At 41.4% G+C, this 19,049-nt stretch overlaps 1 protein-coding gene across 1 annotated transcript; it reads right to left on the bottom strand.

The window, feature by feature from the left end:
- Positions 1–7,102: 7,102 nt before the first annotated feature.
- LOC116188779 lies at positions 7,103–16,649 on the bottom strand. The gene is made up of 5 exons (XM_031518249.1): positions 15,723–16,649; positions 14,591–15,473; positions 14,150–14,438; positions 13,929–14,053; positions 7,103–7,407 (listed from the first exon to the last, which is right to left on the bottom strand). The coding sequence occupies exons 1-5, from the start codon at positions 16,647–16,649 to the stop codon at positions 7,103–7,105; spliced, it is 2,529 nt and encodes an 842-aa protein (XP_031374109.1).
- Between the last annotated feature and the right edge of the window lie 2,400 nt (positions 16,650–19,049).

Here is a 19,049-nt window from a genome sequence, read left to right as displayed (position 1 = left end):
ACAAACGGTGGTGGAAAGCCGTTTGATAAGTGATGATAACGCCACGGACTTCCGATAAGTTCGATTAGTTTCTTCAAGAACCAAAGAGAATACTCTCACAATTTTCGAATGTTCCTCTCATTAAAAATTGACTAGATGAATATATATAGACATAAAGTAATCCTAATATGGTCATATCTCCTCCTATAGATAAGGAAATTAAACCAAAAATATCGATAGAGATATGACATAATCTATAGATCTAAAATCTAAATACCCCTAGATTCTCTATGAGATTTAAACTTCAAACAATCTGATGTTATCTTCTGTTGATCTCAACTGTCTAGAAGCTTCCTTAACACTTGCTGAATTTAGCCTTGTCCGGAATCTTCTATAACTTGAATAATTGTTGGGATCTTTGTGGATCACGTGATTCATGTCCAATGGTCCTCCCACGAATTTGCTTGAGCCCAAACCTCATGAATCAGGCCGTTTAGTTCATCTTAAACTTCTTTGCTCGTGCTCGCGTAAATCGGTCCCATGGAACTTGAACGGATCCCTTGAAGTCGTGCTACATTTGCATCAGCTGCAACTCAGTGAGTACTATATTCCAAGGTAAAATGAGCTAATATGTTACATCACAATTCACGACAATCAATCATATATATATATATATATATACATATTTCACCGTGATATAGCATCCAATACCAAGATCATCCTTTCACACAACTCATAGGGCAACCAAATCCAAACAACAGTAATATAGCCATAGGGTTGCATTTCCTCCTCGCAACAGAGTTATGACGGTACCGTGACCCCGCACACCTCATTCATATCATCCTCAACTCCCAATATCCATGTCTCATAGCGGGGGCCGCCCATTAACCTCTGGCGTAAGAGTTGACCTTCATTTATATTCCGCCGGGTCCAGCGGCCGATCAGGCCCCTACTTATATTCCGCCGGGTCCAGCGGCCGATCAGGCCCCCATTTGTATTCCGCCGGGTCCAGCGGCCGATCACGTCCCTATTTATATTCCGCCGGGGTCCAGCGGCCGATCAAGCCCCTATTTATATTCCGCCGGGTTCGGCGGCCGATCAGCCCCCTTTTATAATCCGCCGGGTCCACAGCCACATGGCTATAGTGCAACCATCACAAGCATACTAAGCATACACATCAACTATGTTCCGCAATCATTCGGCCACCATCACTTCTATAACCATACACATATATATATATATATATATTATTATTTTACGATGGAAGAAAGTACTCCCAAACACCCCTGAAATGACCACTTAATGAATCGAGCCTTCCGGAGGTATAGTCTCAGTCTCCCCAGCCCCTATCCGTTCAAGCAAAAAGGTTAGATATATACTAGATGAGGGTGAAAATATGCAGCAATTCACCTCCTGTGCTATTTCCTTGAATGTAGCTATAATATAAGATGTTTTAAATTTACAAATGCTCTTCTTCCCTATCTCTTTTGATTTCTACCTAACTCTTTAAATAGAGAACAATGCAAAATGCTATACACATGTATTCTCACAAATTATATCAACTTAGGATTCATCACATATATATCAAATGGATGACCAATTTGATCAGCCAAATTCAGGAAGAGTGCAAGGAATTCTAAGTACTTCTTTGGTTCCGAAATACAAATAAATAAGAGCTTATTCAATCAATCCATCACATGATATCATTATAATGCATGATAAATTTTCAATTCAGTTCCCTTCTCTAGTCCATGGTCAGCTCACAGAGTAAAATGTATGCATATATTACCTATGCACACACGCTTGTCTACATCTATATATGTGTATATATACTTTCAGAAGGGCATAGCTATGTGCCTTAGAAACCCACCAATTTAACCAAGGGTTTTGCCCCCTGCCCCACACCGAATTTTTTCAACCCATATAAGTGACCAAACTCATCCCAAAACAACATAAGACTAACTCCAACATATATCCAACTCAACTTATATCATTTAGGAGAAGCTACCAATCTCAACAACTAAAATTCTCAATCTAACCTAACTGAAATGGATGCAAGAAGAGCCACAACTATATACAACATAGTGAATATAGATGTTTAAATCATAGATAATCAACTTACTAATCAATACTCCAAACTTAGTCTTCTTCTCCAAGAATTTTTCTCAACTCAGCTAACTCCTCTCTCTCCCTCTCTTCTGGCTCATTTTCGTTTTTCTTGGGCTAGGGATAGAGCAAGGAGAAGTGTGGTTTAAATAAGGAAGAAAAGCAGAAAAAAGAAAGTGGTCAAAGATGGTCAAAGGCGGTGGAAATAAATTGGCTGCTGAAAAGGAGGCCACTTGGCCCATTCCACACTCATCACTATCTGATTTCTCACCTTTTTCGTTATTATTATTATTTTTTTTTCTTTCGTATAGATAATGATCCAGCCACAAGTTGTGGTATATTAAATACATTTAAAGATCCAGCCAAAAAAAAATAAGGGTATATTATATACATGTATGTTATGTAACCATGCATGTGCATATGGATATGTATATGAGCATATATGCATGTTTGGTGGACACTAGCCTCACAATCTCCCCCACTAATGAAAATTTCGTCCCCGAAATTATTTACCTGATATCGGGAAAAGGTATGGATAGTTGACTCTCATAGAATCCTCGGGTTCCCGAGTGGCTTCTTCTATCGAATGACTCTTCCACAACACCTTTACTAATGGAATTCTCTTGGTTCGAAGGACCTGCTCCTTTCTATCTAAAATATCCACTGCCTCTTCCTCATATGTCAAGTCTTCATTTAGCTCCACCGGTTGATAACTCAGAACATGGGATGGGTCTGGTATATACTTACGCAACATTGACACATGAAACACGTTATGAATACGGGATAGTTCAGGAGGTAGAGCCAACCGGTATGCCCCTTTCCAATGCGCTCGAGAACCTCGTATGGCCCGATATATCTGGGACTAAGCTTCCCTTTCTTGCCAAATCTCATAATACCCTTCCACGGTGATACCTTTAAGAAAACTCGATCCCCTTGCTGAAACTCGAGGTCCTTTCTTCGTTTATCGGCATAATTCTTTTGTCGCCCTTGAGCGGTCTTTAATCTCTCTCTGATAATCTTGACCTTTTCAGCTGTTAGGTCGACTATTTCCGGTCCAGTTAATTGCCTCTCTCCAACTTCGTTCCAACACAATGGTGTTCGACAAACCCGACCATAAAGCGACTCATATGGTGCCATTCCAATACTAGATTGATAACTGTTATTATACGCGAATTCCATCAAAGGAAGGTAGTCATCCCAGCTGCCTTGAAATTCTATAACACACGCTCTTAACATTTCCTCCAATGTTTGAATGGTCCTTTCGCTTGCCCGTCTGATTCAGGATGAAAAGCGGTGGTCAATTCAACTTTGTGCCTAGAGCCGTAACAAAACTATTCCAGTACTTGGAAGTAAAATAGGAAACCTCTGTCTGATACTATGGATGCCGGCACCGTGCAACCTCACAATCTCCTTAATGAACAATTGTGCCAACTGATCTGCACCGAATGTCGTTTTAGCTGGTAGGAAGTGAGCGGATTTAGTCAGCCTATCAACTATCACCCATATAGAATCATGCCCTCTTCGTGTTCGTGGAAGTCCCGAGACAAAATCCATGGTGATCTTTTCCCATTTCCATTCAGGTACCGGAAGAGGTTGTAATAACCCGGATGGGTGTTGATGCTCTGCTTTAACCTGTTAACATACTAGACACTTGGCAACAAATTCAGCTATCTCCTTTTTCATGTTATACCACCAATAGCTTCTCTTCAAATTATAATACATCTTAGTGCTTCCGGGGTGCATTGCATAAGGTGAGCTATGAGCCTGTGCAAGAATCTCTCTCTTCAACTCAGCGTCATTAGGTACACAAATTCGACTCCCAAACATAAGTGTGTCATCCTCTTTCAAAAGAAATTCAAACTTCTTGCCTTCCTTTACTCTGCCTTCCTTAATCTTGTTTTCATCTCTACTAAAAATGGATCTACTTGTTGCGCTTCCCGAATTCGATCAACTAGCACTGGTTTCATATCATAAATAGCCATCAATGCTCCTAAACCGGTCATCTCTAGTTTAACTTCTAATGACCTCAACTCATTAATATAAGTGTGTCGTAAGCACTCCACATACCTGCTAATCTTGCTGATGATTTCCGACTCAGTGCATCTGCCACCACGTTTGCCTTTCCTGGATGATAGTTGATCGTGCAACCATAATCTTTGATTAGTTCCATCCATCTCCTCTGTCTCAAGTTGAGTTCTTTTTGAGTGAACAAATGTTTCAAACTCTTGTGATCTGTATAAATCTCGCACTTTGCTCCATATAAATAATGTCTCCAAAGTTTGAGGGCGAATACCACGGCTGCCAATTCAAGATCATGCGTCGGGTAATTCTTCTCATGATTCCTTAATTGCCGAGATGCATAAGCCACCACTCTGCCATTTTGCATTAATACGCAGCCTAAGCCTTGATGGGATGCATCACTATATATCACAAACCCCTCATCAGTGGACGGAATAACAAGCACTGGGGCAGTGGTCAACCTCTTCTTCAACTCCTGGAAACTTTGCTCATACTCATCTGTCCATTCAAACTTCACACTTTTCCGCGTTAACCGAGTCAGGGGAGCAGCAATAAGGGAGAATCCTTCCACAAATCTTCGATAATAACCAGCTAATCCTAGGAAACTCCTCACCTCTGTTACACTTGTAGGACGATTCCAATTCAAGATAGCTTCAATCTTCGTCGGATCCACTGATATGCCATCACCTGAAATCACATGCCCGAGGAATCCCACTCGGTCTAACCAAAACTCACATTTGCTAAACTTGGCATAAAGTTTTCTTTCTCTCAAAATCTGCAACACTACACGAAGATGTTCTTCATGCTCATTCCGGTTCCTCGAGTATACCAATATATCATTGATGAAAACCACCACAAACTGATCAAGATATAGCTGGAAGACTCTGTTCATTAAATCCATAAAAGCTGCTGGAGCATTTGTTAACCCGAAAGGCATCACAAGGAATTCGTAATGTCCATACCGAGTGCGAAAAGCAGTCTTGGGCACATCAGAGTCCTTGATCTTCAGCTGTGGTATCCCGATCTAAGATCGATCTTCGAGAAGACGGTAGCACCTCGGAGCTGATCAAACAAGTCATCTATCCTAGGTAAAGGATATTTATTGCGCACCGTTACCCGATTCAGCTGTCGGTAGTCTATACACAATCTAAGTGAGCCATCCTTCTTCTTCACAAACAAAACGGGAGCACCCCAAGGAGATACACTAGGCCTGATAAATCCCTTTTCTAATAATTCTTGCAGCTGAATTTTCAATTCCATGAGTTCTGACGGGGCCATACGATACGGTGCACGGGAAATCGGCGCAGTACCGGGATCTAACTCGATAGTAAACTCAATCTCTCTATCAGGGGGAAGACCAGGTAAATCATCAGGAAAAACCTCTGGAAACTCGCAAACTACTGAAATTTCACTAAGTTTTGGTGAGTTGACCTCGGTAGCAATCACATGTGCCAAATATCCTTCACACCCCCTTTTCAAAAGTTTCGTCGCCTCGAGAAATGATATAACATTGAATGGAGTACCCAACTGATCTCCATGAAGCTTAAATTCAGGCTCATTTGGTATTCTAAAGATAACCTCCTTCTTGTAACACTCCACCGAAGCATGATGAGAAGCAAGCCAATCCATCCCGAGGATAACATCAAAATCCCAAATGTTTAAGGGTATTAAATCTACTAGCATCTCCTTATCCCCTAAGTGTAGCCTACAACTGCGATACACCTCCCCAACTACCACACTTTCCCCGGTCGGTGTAGCTATGGACATACGACTATCTAATAACTCTCGTGGCCTGTTAGAATGCATGGCATATGACAATGAGATATATGAATGAGTGGACCCTGGGTCTATAAGTACATGAGCAGGTTTATTAAAGAGATTTAACGTACCCGTCACTACAGTCGGAGTGCCATCAGCATCCCGCTTCGATAAGGTGAATACTCTACCCTGCGTCATTGGTCTATTGGCCTGGCCTGCTGAGCTCACCATCGATCCACCCCCTCGGCCTTGAACACTCTTGTTGCTACTCTTCTGCCCACGGCCTCTCATCGCCGATGGCCTATTGCCTACACTAGCGCTGCTTGACGCTGCTACTATAGGCTGCCTACAATTCCTCTGTACATGTCCCTTCATGCCACATCTGAAACATTTAACCCCCTCACTCCTTAATTGTGGGCAATTGTTTCTTAAGTGATCACGACGTCCACAATGAAAGCAACTCCCGGACTGCACTTGACAAACTCCGGAATGAAATCGACCACAATTCTGACAATTTTGATGCCTCGAGAGATTAGTTCCACCATAACTTCCACCACTCTGACTCCTCATGCCCTTACCTTCATGAGACCATTGCGGAAGCTGCTGATAAGTTGATTTCCCTCTATTGAAGCCTTGAATGAACCCGCCTCTTTTTGGGGGTCGGAAGGAACCCTCTACAAGTGAGCTACTAGGTCGAGTTATACTTTGCTCCCTCTGATGAACTTCCTCTCGTAAGTCCTCCTCAGTGATAATGGCTTTATTATACAGGTCTGCAAATAATGGGATCTCCAAAACGGAAACGCGCGACCTCATATTGAGATTCAATCCATCCAAGAACCTACTGCATTTGGAAGTTTCATCACTTACCAATGTAGGGGCAAAACGTGACAACTTGGTAAATTTTACTTCATATTCAGCTACGCTGAGGTCCCCTTGCTTCAAATTCAAAAATTCCCGCTCCTTGGCGCGCCGAAACGAGGCTGGAAAGTACTTATTATAAAATGCTTGCGTAAACTCAGCCCAAGTGATAATGTGCGAGGAGTTCGGGTCCAGTCGTCTTTGAGTAGCCTCCCACCAGTACTGAGCATCCCCTTCTAGCATGAATGTTGCAAGTGCCACACGTTGGTTGTCTGAAACCTCCATGATTGCAAAAATTCTTTCCATTCCAGCCATCCAATTCACCACTTCTATAGGACCAGCACTTCTCGAAAAACTAGATGGACCATATTTCCTAAACCTTTCATACGGCGTCAATTGTTGCTCCATGTGAGATGTAGATGCACTCGGCTGTGCTGCTTGCCTCTGGAAGAAGGCCGTTTTGTTGCTCAATTAGCTGCGCTTGCTGCTCCACTAGACGAGTCATGGCTGCTAACGTCTGGTGGATTGGTGGATCTTGAACCCTAGGAGCTGCAGCAGCTTCTTGAGGAGCTTGAGACACTTGCTCCTCTGTCATCGGCTCAGGTGTACTCATATCAGCTAAATTCTCGGTTGTACGGTATCTAGGTCGACCCCGCCTTGCACGTTTGGGTCCCATTACAAATTTTCCTAAACAGAACACAAGTTAACCAAGCATTTAACAACACAATGATAAGGTATATCCCGTCTTGGGGCCGCAACTAATCAAAAAGAGCGGGGATCAGGCGCACTACGTCTACAGAATCCTATAACCTAGGCTCTGATACCAAAAATGTCACGACCCGAAACTTATAGCAGAGTTTCCCCTCTATTCCTTAATATCCATTATCATATACGCAACTCATATACGTATAATCTATTTCCCTAATTCTCAACACATTAAACCACCCGAACAAGCTCTATATAAACATATAATGACCCAACTAATTCAGATATATGCATAAAACTCTCAAATATTTCTCAGTTGCAACCATCTTGTAACACAGACTGAACGAAAAGCTTTCATATATATATATATAGCATGCTTCTACAACACATCCAGCCTTTAAACTAACTCGGCACTCTACGTGAATATATAATGAGTCTAACGGATTCTAATGTACATATATGCTCTCCATAGTGTGTTCAGCTACAACCATACCACTAAACCAACTAACAAAAGTTTCAGGTCGTAACAGGATTGTAACATTTACGAACACTTACTACCTATACTATGGGTGGGCCTACTTGCCAAAATCCTTTGCGCTGATCCCCGTTATCCAAAGCCCTCCTGTGCGGCTAGTCTAGCTCCTAGCTCATCTGGAAAAATGTATGCAGGGGGTGAGTTGCAACTCAGTGAGTACTATATTCCAAGGTAAAATGAGCTAATATGTTACATCACAATTCACGACAATCAATCATACATATATATATATATATATATATATATACATATTTCACCGTGATATAGCATCCAATACCAAGATCATCCTTTCACACAACTCATAGGGCAACCAAATCCAAACAACAGTAATATAGCCATAGGGTTGCATTTCCTCGCAACAGAGTTATGACGGTACCGTGACCCCGCACACCTCATTCATATCATCCTCAACTCCCAATATCCATGTCTCATGAGCGGGGCCGCCCATTAACCTCTGGCGGTAAGAGTTGACCTTCATTTATATTCCGCCGGTCCAGCGGCGGATCATGCCCCTACTTATATTCCGCCGGGTCCAGCGGCCGATTAGGCCCCCATTTGTATTCCGCCGGTCCAGCGGCCGATCACGTCCCTATTTATATTCCGCCGGGTCCAGCGGCCGATCAAGCCCCTATTTATATTCCGCCGGGTTCGGCGGCCGATCAGACCCCTTTTATAATCCGCCGGGTCCAGCGATCCCATGGCTATAGTGCAACCATCACAAGCATACTAAGCATACACATCAACTATGTTCCGCAATCATTCGGCCACCATCACTTCTATAACCATACACATATATATATATATATATTTATTATCATTTTACGATGGAAGAAAGTACTCCCAAACACCCCTGAAATGACCACTTAATGAATCGAGCCTTCCGGAGGTATAGTCTCAGTCTCCCCAGCCCCTATCCAGTTCAAGCAAAAAGGTTAGATAATATACTAGATGAGGGTGAAAATATGCAGCAATTCACCTCCTGTGCTATTTCCTGAATGTAGCTATAATATAAGATGTTTATAATTTACAAATGCTTCTTCCCTATCTCTTTTGATTTCTACCTAACTCTTTAAATAGAGAACAATGCAAAATGTTATACACATGTATCTCTCAAATTATATCAACTTAGGATTCATCACAATATATATCAAATGGATGACCAATTTGATCAGCCAAATTCAGGAAGAGTGCAAGGAATTCTAAGTACTTCTTTTGTTCCGAAATACAAATAAATAAGAGCTTATTCAATCAATCCATCACATGATATCATTATAATGCATGATAAATTTTCAATTCAGTTCCCTTCTCTAGTCCATGGTCAGCTCACAGAGTAAAATGTATGCATATATATACCTATGCACACACGCTTGTCTACATCTATATATGTGTATATATACTTTCAGAAGGGCATAGCTATGTGCCTTAGAAACCCACCAATTTAACCAAAGGTTTTGCCCCCTGCCCCACAACCGAATTTTTCAACCCATATAAGTGACCAAACTCATCCCAAAACAACATAAGACTAACTCCAAACATATATCCAACTCAACTTATATCATTTAGGAGAGCTACCAATCTCAACAACTAAAATTCTCAATCTAACCTAACTGAAATGGATGCAAGAAGAGCCACAACTATATACAACATAGTGAATATAGATGTTTAAATCATAGATAATCAACTTACTAATCAATACTCCAAACTTAGTCTTCTTCTCCAAGGATTTTTCTCAACTCAGCTAACTCCTCTCTCTCTCTCTCTTCTGGTTCATTTTCGTTTTTCTTGGGCTAGGGATAGAGCAAGGAGAAGTGTGGTTTAAATAAGGAAGAAAAGCAGAAAAAGAAAGTGGTCAAAGATGGTCAAAGGCGGTGGAAATAAATTGGCTGCTGAAAAGGAGGCCACTCGGCCCATTCCACACTCATCACTATCTGATTTCTCACCTTTTTCGTTATTATTATTATTATTTTTTTCTTTCGTATAGATAATGATCCAGCCACAAGTTGTGGTATATTAAATACATTTAAAGATCCAGCCAAAAAAAAATAAGGGTATATTATATACATGTATGTTATGTAACCATGCATGTGCATATGGATATGTATATGAGCATATATGCATGTTTGGTGGACACTAGCCTCACAATCTCCCCCACTAATGAAAATTTCGTCCCCGAAATTATTTACCTGATATCGGGAAAAGGTATGGATAGTTGACTCTCATAGAATCCTCGGGTTCCCGAGTGGCTTCTTCTATCGAATGACTCTTCCACAACACCTTTACTAATGGAATTCTCTTGGTTCGAAGGACCTGCTCCTTTCTATCTAAAATATCCACTGGCTCTTCCTCATATGTCAAGTCTTCATTTAGCTCCACCGGTTGATAACTCAGAACATGGGATGGGTCTGGTATATACTTACGCAACATTGACACATGAAACACGTTATGAATACGGGATAGTTCAGGAGGTAGAGCCAACCGGTATGCCACCTTCCCAATGCGCTCGAGAACCTCGTATGGCCCGATATATCTGGGACTAAGCTTCCCTTTCTTGCCAAATCTCATAATACCCTTCCACGGTGATACCTTTAAGAAAACTCGATCCCCTTGCTGAAACTCGAGGTCCTTTCTTCGTTTATCGGCATAATTCTTTTGTCGCCCTTGAGCGGTCTTTAATCTCTCTCTGATAATCTTGACCTTTTCAGCTGTTAGGTCGACTATTTCCGGTCCAGTTAATTTCCTCTCTCCAACTTCGTTCCAACACAATGGTGTTCGACAAACCCGACCATAAAGCGACTCATATGGTGCCATTCCAATACTAGATTGATAACTGTTATTATACGCGAATTCCATCAAAGGAAGGTAGTCATCCCAGCTGCCTTGAAATTCTATAACACACGCTCTTAACATTTCCTCCAATGTTTGAATGGTCCTTTCGCTTTGCTCGTCTGATTCAGGATGAAAAGCGGTGGTCAAATTCAACTTTGTGCCTAGAGCCGTAACAAAACTATTCCAGTACTTGGAAGTAAAATAGGAACCTCTGTCTGATACTATGGATGCCGGCACACCGTGCAACCTCACAATCTCCTTAATGAACAATTGTGCCAACTGATCTGCACCGAATGTCGTTTTAGCTGGTAGGAAGTGAGCGGATTTAGTCAGCCTATCAATTATCACCCATATAGAATCATGCCCTCTTCGTGTTCGTGGAAGTCCCGAGACAAAATCCATGGTGATCTTTTCCCATTTCCATTCAGGTATCGGAAGAGGTTGTAATAACCCGGATGGGTGTTGATGCTCTGCTTTAACCTGTTAACATACTAGACACTTGGCAACAAATTCAGCTATCTCCTTTTTCATGTTATACCACCAATAGCTTCTCTTCAAATTATAATACATCTTAGTGCTTCCGGGGTGCATTGCATAAGGTGAGCTATGAGCCTGTGCAAGAATCTATCCGAAACAATTGTTCTAGGCATGCCATGTAACCTCACAATCTCCCTAAAGAACAAATCAGCAACATGCGAGGCATCATCCGTTTTGTGACATGGAATAAAGTGTGCCATCTTAGAAAATCTATCCACAACCACAAAAATTGAATCTCTCCCACGTTTAGTCCTAGGTAATCCTAACACAAAGTCCATTGAAATATCAATCCAAGGCTCACTAGGAATTGGTAAAGGAGTATACAAACCGTTAGGCTGCACTCTGGATTTAGCTTGCCTACACGTAATGCATCTACCACAAATTCTCTCAACATCTCTTTTCATATGTAGCCAATAGAAGTGTTCTTGCAAAATAGCTAAAGTCTTTGCTACTCCAAAATGTCCCATTAATCCCCCACCATGTGATTCCTGCACTAATAACTCTCTCAAGGAACAATTTGGCACGCATAACTTATTCTCTCGAAACAGAAAGTCATCATGCCTAAAGAACTTACCACAAGGAATTTTCTCACAAGCTCGATATTCCTCACAAAATTCATGGTCATCAGCATATAAATTTTTAATGTGCTCAAAACCAAGCAATTTTGCATCAAGTGTAGAGAGTAATGCATACCTGCGAGAAAGTGCATCGGCGACCACATTCTCCTTACCTTGCTTATACCGAATGACGTATGGAAACGTCTCAATGAACTCCACCCATCGGGCATGTCTTTTGTTTAGTTTGTGCTAGCCCTTCAAGTGTTTCAAGGACTCATGATCGGTGAGTATCACGAATGATGCGGACCTCACGAAGGATTGTGAAACCCGACGACCAACTTGAATCGATTCCCAGATCGCCAAACTCAGATTTAGATAAAGAGGATTATTGACCCGTTGTTTATAGAGAAACAAGAACCAACAATATCAAGACAAGGATTATTGACCCGTTGTTTATGAAGAAACAAGAACCAATAATATCAAAGTGTACCGAACAATCACAAGCTGTCACACTTGTTCGTTCGAAGGAGTTCAATGAAGAACAAAGGAGAAAAAAATCTCACCAAAATACCAGAATAGTCTGCCCTGGTTAGCTACTCAGCCTCCTTTATATAAGCTTAGGAGAAACTGGAAATTAACAAACTAGGCAACTGGAATATCCCTAGTTTCCCAAAGCCTGAAATAACAGAGGAAACTAAATAAAGGCTATTTAGAATAGTTGGCAGTATTTTATTCCATCTTCAGCATCTCATGGCAAGTCAAGTGAATAAAGGCCTTTGGAGACCCAATTGAATTAGACTCCTCTTGGCCCAAAAAGCCCATCAGCAAGCTCTCCATAGCTTGTTGGATTTGTTTGGCCTTCGCCCGTGTGATTGGCCCACTCGGAAAATGCAAGCCTCCAAGATCTTGTGCTTCAGCTCCCTCTTCAGGAGTCCGACTTCCAAGCTCATGTGCATCTGCCTCATTGTCATGCCCATGATCCTCATCATTCTCCCGCTCTTCAAAAGGATTCGTCCTCGAATCGAAACCTTCATCAATCGGAGAAAGATCAGAAACATTAAAAGTTGGGCTAACATTATACTTACCTGGTAAATCTATTTTGTAGGCATTATCATTTATCTTGGCTACGACTTGGAATGGTCCAATTCCTCGTGGACTCAATTTGGATTTCCGTTGGTTTGGAAATCTTTCCTTCCTCATATGAACCCACACCCAATCTCCTTGTTCAAAAATCACTTTCTTCCGTCCCTTGTTGGCTCGTTCAGCATATTGTTTATTTTTCTTCAAGATATGTTGCCTCGCTTCTTCATGAATCTTTTTCACCATATCTGCCTTTTTCTTCCCGTCAAGACTAGAAATCTCACTTATAGGCAAAGGGATTAGATTCAAAGGTGTTAATGGATTAAAACCATACACAATTTGAAATGGTGAGAAGTTAGTAGAAGAGTGTACTGTACGATTATAAGCAAACTCAATAAACGGTATGCAATCTTCCCAAGATTTCAAATTCCTTTTTATGACTGTACGAAGAAGAGTGGACAATGTCCTATTAACCACCTCGGTTTGCCCATCCGTTTGGGGATGACAAGTAGTTGAAAATAACAATTTAGTTCCTAACTTTCCCCACAGGACGCGCCAAAAATGACTCAAGAACTTAGCATCCCGATCACTAACTATGGTCTTAGGTATCCCATGCAATCGCACTACCTCCCTAAAGAATAAATCAGCAATATGTGTGGCATCATCAGTTTTGCAACATGGAATAAAATGAGCCATCTTAGAAAATCGATCAACAACTACGAAAATGGAATCTCGTCCTTTATTAGACCTAGGCAATCCTAGGATAAAATCCATGGATATATCAGTCCAAGGCTCATTAGGAACAGGTAAAGGCATATACATTCCATGGGGTTTGACTGTTGATTTCGCCTTCTTACAAGTAATACATTTAGAGCAAATTCTCTCCACATCTCTCTTCATATGCGGCCAAAAGAAATGTTCTCTCAAAATATCCAAAGTCTTAACCACCCCGAAATGACCCATAAGACCTCCCTCATGCGACTCAAGCACAAGTAATTCACGCATAGAAGAATTAGGAATGCAGAGCTTATTCTCCATAAATAAGAATTCGTCATGCTTATAGAACTTACCAAATGCAACCTTTTCACATGCACTATATATAGCACCAAAGTCAGAATCTTGCATGTACAACTCCTTAAGATGTTCAAACCCAAGAAATTTAGCATTTAGAGTAGAGATAAGTACATACCTCCGTGATAATGCATCAACTACCACGTTTTCCTTTCCTTGCTTGTACTGAATCACGTAGGGAAACATCTCTATGAATTCGACCCATTTGGCATGTCTCCGATTCAGCTTGTTTTGCCCTTTCAAATGCTTCAATGATTCGTGGTCCGTGTGTATGACAAATTCCTTCGACCACAAGTAGTGCTGCCATGTCTCTAAAGCGCGGACCAAAGCATAGAGTTCCTTGTCATATGTAGAATAATTCAAAGCGGCTCCACTTAGTTTCTCACTAAAGAAGGCGGCCGTTTTTCCTGCATCAAAACAGCACCTATACCAATCCCGGAAGCATCACATTCAATCTCGAAAGTTTTCGAAAAATTAGGTAAAACCAATAAAGGTGCAGAACAAAGCCTTTCCTTAATCAAATTAAATGCTTGCTCTTGCTCTACTCCCCATTTGAAACCTATATCTTTCTTAACCACTTCCGTCAATGGAGCAGCCAAAGTACTAAAATCCCGCACAAATCGCCTATAAAAACTAGCTAGACCATGAAAACTTCTTACCTCGGTTACGGATTTCGGCGTCGGCCAATCCTTAATTGCTTTCACCTTTTCCTCATCAACCTGAATACCCTTGGAACTAACAACAAATCCCAAAAACACAACTCGATCCATGCAAAATGTACATTTCTTCAGGTTAGCATATAATTCTTCATGTCTCAATGCCTGAAGCACGCATCGCAAATGATGAATATGATCCTTCAAGCTCTTACTATACACCAAGATATCATCAAAATATACAACCACGAATTTTCCAATGAAAGCACGCAAAACATGATTCATGAGCCTCATGAAAGTACTAGGCGCATTAGTTAACCCGAATGGCATAACTAACCACTCATACAAGCCATGTTTTGTTTTGAAAGCCGTTTTCCACTCATCACCCTCTTTCATCCGAATTTGATGGTATCCGCTTTTCAAGTCTATTTTTGTAAATAACGTGGAACCATGCAATTCATCCAGCATGTCATCTAATCGAGGAATGGGATGTCGATACTTTACCGTGATTTTGTTTACAGCGCGGCAATCAACACACATTCGCCAAGTACCATCTTTCTTTGGCACCAGCAACACCGGGACCGCACAAGGACTCATGCTCTCACGTACATGCCCTTTAGCTAAAAGCTCGTCCACTTGCCTTTGAAGTTCCTTTGTCTCCTCCGGATTACTTCGATATGCTGGCCGGTTCAGAATTGCGGCTCCTGGCACAAAGTCGATTTGATGCTCTATTCCCCTTATTGGTGGCAAACGATTGGGTAACTCCATGGGAAAGACATCCCCAAACTCCTGCAAAAGAGAGGTAACACAACTTGGCAAAGAAGAATTAAGGTCAGAGAAATAAGCCTCCTTGTAAACAAATAAGATCATTGGGCGATTAGCTTTGAATGCACTCTTGATCTCTCTTTCTTTTGCATAGAAACTCATTTTTTTCTCTTTTCTCTCAACTAACTCTTTCCTCTCATCTATAGCTAAACTCTCTTTCTTTTTACAATCCCGAATTTCTTCCTCTCTAGTCTTACCAATTTCCTCTCTCACTTGCTCACTCTCTTTTTTTCTTTCAATCTCATCTTCTACCCCACTTTTCTCACAAATTGATCTCTTGATTCGGAGTTGATCCTCATACACCTGATAAGGTGTTAATGGAACAAGTGTCACCTTTCTACCATCCTTGACAAAAGAGTATCGATTCTTATATCCATCATGTATTGCCTGTCTATCGAACTGCCATGGCCTCCCAAGCAACATATGACTAGCATGCATGGGCACTACATCACAAAGAACTTTGTCGTTGTATCTCCCAATTGTAAAGGAAACCAGAACTTGCTTGTTCACCTTCACTTCTCCACTTTCATTCAACCATTGCAGCTTATATGGCCTAGGATGCTTCAACGTACGCAATCCCAACTTATCAACAAGTAACTTACTAGCCACATTCACACAGCTACCCCCATCAATGATCAAACTACATACCCGATCCTTCACTTGGCATCTAGTGTGGAATATTTTCCCCCTTTGCACATCATCTCTCTCTTCTTCCTTAATTTGTACATTCAGTGCTCGCATGATTACTAAGGCATTCCCCGCAGCAGCATATTCATAATCACTACTAGAATAATCTTGTGTTGGCATTGAATCACTTTCCTCCTCTTCAGTTTCAATTTCCCCACTATCCAGCATGATCATTGCCCTTTTATTTGGACATTGAGAAGCAATATGCCCAGACCCCAAACACCGAAAACATTTGATATCTCTATTCTTTTGAGGTTGGGATGTAGAGTTACCTCTCTCCTTGTTGTCCCCTTGGCTCTTGCTCATGCTCCTTTCAGCATTCGATTTAGGTTTCTCTGCTGGTCTTGAGCTGGCACCCCATTTTGACTTCCAATTTGAAGATCCCGAATAAGAACCACCCTCATGCTTGGCTGGTCTCCCTCTCTTGAGTTGCCGTTCTACTTTCGTGGCCATGCTAACCATCTCTTCTATCTCCACATAATGTTGCAACTCCACCACATTAGCAATTTCTCGGTTCAAACCACATAAAAACCTGGCCATAGTTGCCTCTTCATCTTCTTCAATGTTTGCCCGAATCAGAGCTATTTCCATCTCTTTGTGGTAGTCTTCCACGCTCCTCGTCCCTTGCCTTAGACTTTGTAATTTTAAATGCAAGTCCCGATAGTAATACGAGGGAACAAATCGCCTCCGCATGACAGTCTTCATCTCCTCCCAAGTCTCAATAGGTCTTTCATGGTTCCTTCTTCTCTCCTTAACCAATTTGTCCTACCAAACGATGGCATAATCAGTGAATTCCACCGCTGCAAGCTTCACTTTCTTCTCTTCCGAGTAATTGTGGCAATCAAATACAAGCTCCACCTTCCTCTCCCATTCGATAAAAGCGTCAGGGTCATTCCTCCCTTGAAAAGGTGGTATCGTCATTTTAATACTCCCAATATTCCTATCTACTCCATCTCCAATTGCTTGATCTCGCCTACCATGTCTTCGCCCCTCATTCCTAACTCCTCTGGCTCTCCTCACACTTCCCACGGATGCAATTTCATCATCTTCCTCATAATCTTCATCTTCTTCATCGTGAGGATTTGCTGGCTGGCAGATTAGTCTCCTTGCATTGGGAACTTGCACATGCTGCCTGGGTTGCTCCCTTTGCATTTGATCAATTCGTTGATCTTGCCGGTCCATTCTATCACGGAAATCTCCAAAAACAACTTCCAATCTCTCGAATTGTTGCTGCATGGCTTTCAAAGTAAAAGCAACATCTTGCTGGCCGGCATTACTTCCATCCCCGGTTGTAGATTCATTGCCTTTTCCTGCGAAGCTCATGTTTGCACTATGAAAAGAAAATTGGTGTTAGGACCTCATAACCACTCGCTCACGTGTTTGCCCTCAAATTATCGTCACTCAACACTCGTGTTTCGCTCAGTTCAATGGCTTTTTCCCTCTGATATGCTCACCACTCTTGCCTCTTTCCACTCTAATTTCCTCCTCAAAGTTCTTTAAAGAACTCAGCAACTCACAAATCAAAGGTAACTAGCTCATAATAATTCAAAACAGCAATTAATATATTGGCCCTAACTTTGACACAAACTAACAGGGAAATAAATGGTTAAAGGAAAGTTAACCAAGGAAAGATTTTGGGAATGAAGAAAGGAATATCAGAGTAATATATGGATGGAAAGATATGGAGGATGATATAGGGATGGGAATATGGAAGATCAAGTATTGGGTAATTATGGGAGCAAAATCAACGCGGATCAACAAGGTAAATAGCAACTTTAGAATGATCTGATGCAAGGAATCCAGATCAAATTCACACCGACGGCTTCTTTCTTTTCTTTCTATCTTTTTTTTTTCAGCTATATTTTTTTTGGCCGAAATTTTTTTTTTGCGCTCCTTTTTTTTTGCTTTTTTTTTTGCTACTAATCAATCCAGAACGAACAAGCTAGATGGAATGAAATTCAACGAACTGAAACGTAAAGGATAGGGTAAACCTGATTTGGAGCCTGATGCTTTGATACCAAAATGATGCGGATCTCACGAAGGATTGTGAAACCCGACGACCAACTTGAATCGATTCCCAGATCGCCAAACTCAGATTTAGATAAAGAGGATTATTGACCCGTTGTTTATAGAGAAACAAGAACCAACAATATCAAGACAAGGATTATTGACCCGTTGTTTATGAAGAAACAAGAACCAATAATATCAAAGTGTACCGAACAATCACAAGCTGTCACACTTGTTCGTTCGAAGGAGTTCAATGAAGAACAAAGGAGAAAAAAATCTCACCAAAATACCAGAATAGTCTGCCCTGGTCAGCTACTCAGCCTCCTTTATATAAGCTTAGGAGAAACTGGAAACTAACAAACTAGGCAACTGGAATATCCTTAGTTTCCTAAAGCCTGAAATAACAGAGGAAACTAAATAAAGGCTATCTAGAATAGTTGGCAGTATTTTATTCCATCTTCAGCATCTCATGGCAAGTCAAGTGAATAAAGGCCTTTGGAGACCCAATTGAATTAGACTCCTCTTGGCCCAAAAAGCCCATCAGCAAGCTCTCCATAGCTTGTTGGATTTGTTTGGCCTTCGCCCGTGTGATTGGCCCACTCGGAACATGCAAGCCTCCAAGATCTTGTGCTTCAGCTCCCTCTTCAGGAGTCCGACTTCCAAGCTCATGTGCATCTGCCTCATTGTCATGCCCATGATCCTCATCAACGAACTCCTTAGGCCATAGGTAGTGCTGCCACGTCTCTAAACCTCGAACCAATGCATACAACTCTTTATCATAAGTTGGATAGTTTAAGGCTGCCCCGCTTAGTTTTTCGCTGAAGTAAGCAATTGGTCGTCCTTCCT

This window comes from Punica granatum, chromosome 8 (genome assembly GCF_007655135.1).
Source record: "Punica granatum isolate Tunisia-2019 chromosome 8, ASM765513v2, whole genome shotgun sequence".
NCBI lineage: Eukaryota > Viridiplantae > Streptophyta > Magnoliopsida > Myrtales > Lythraceae > Punica > Punica granatum.
Note: the sequence above shows the minus strand (reverse complement) of the source record. Positions and strands in the feature narration are given on the sequence as shown.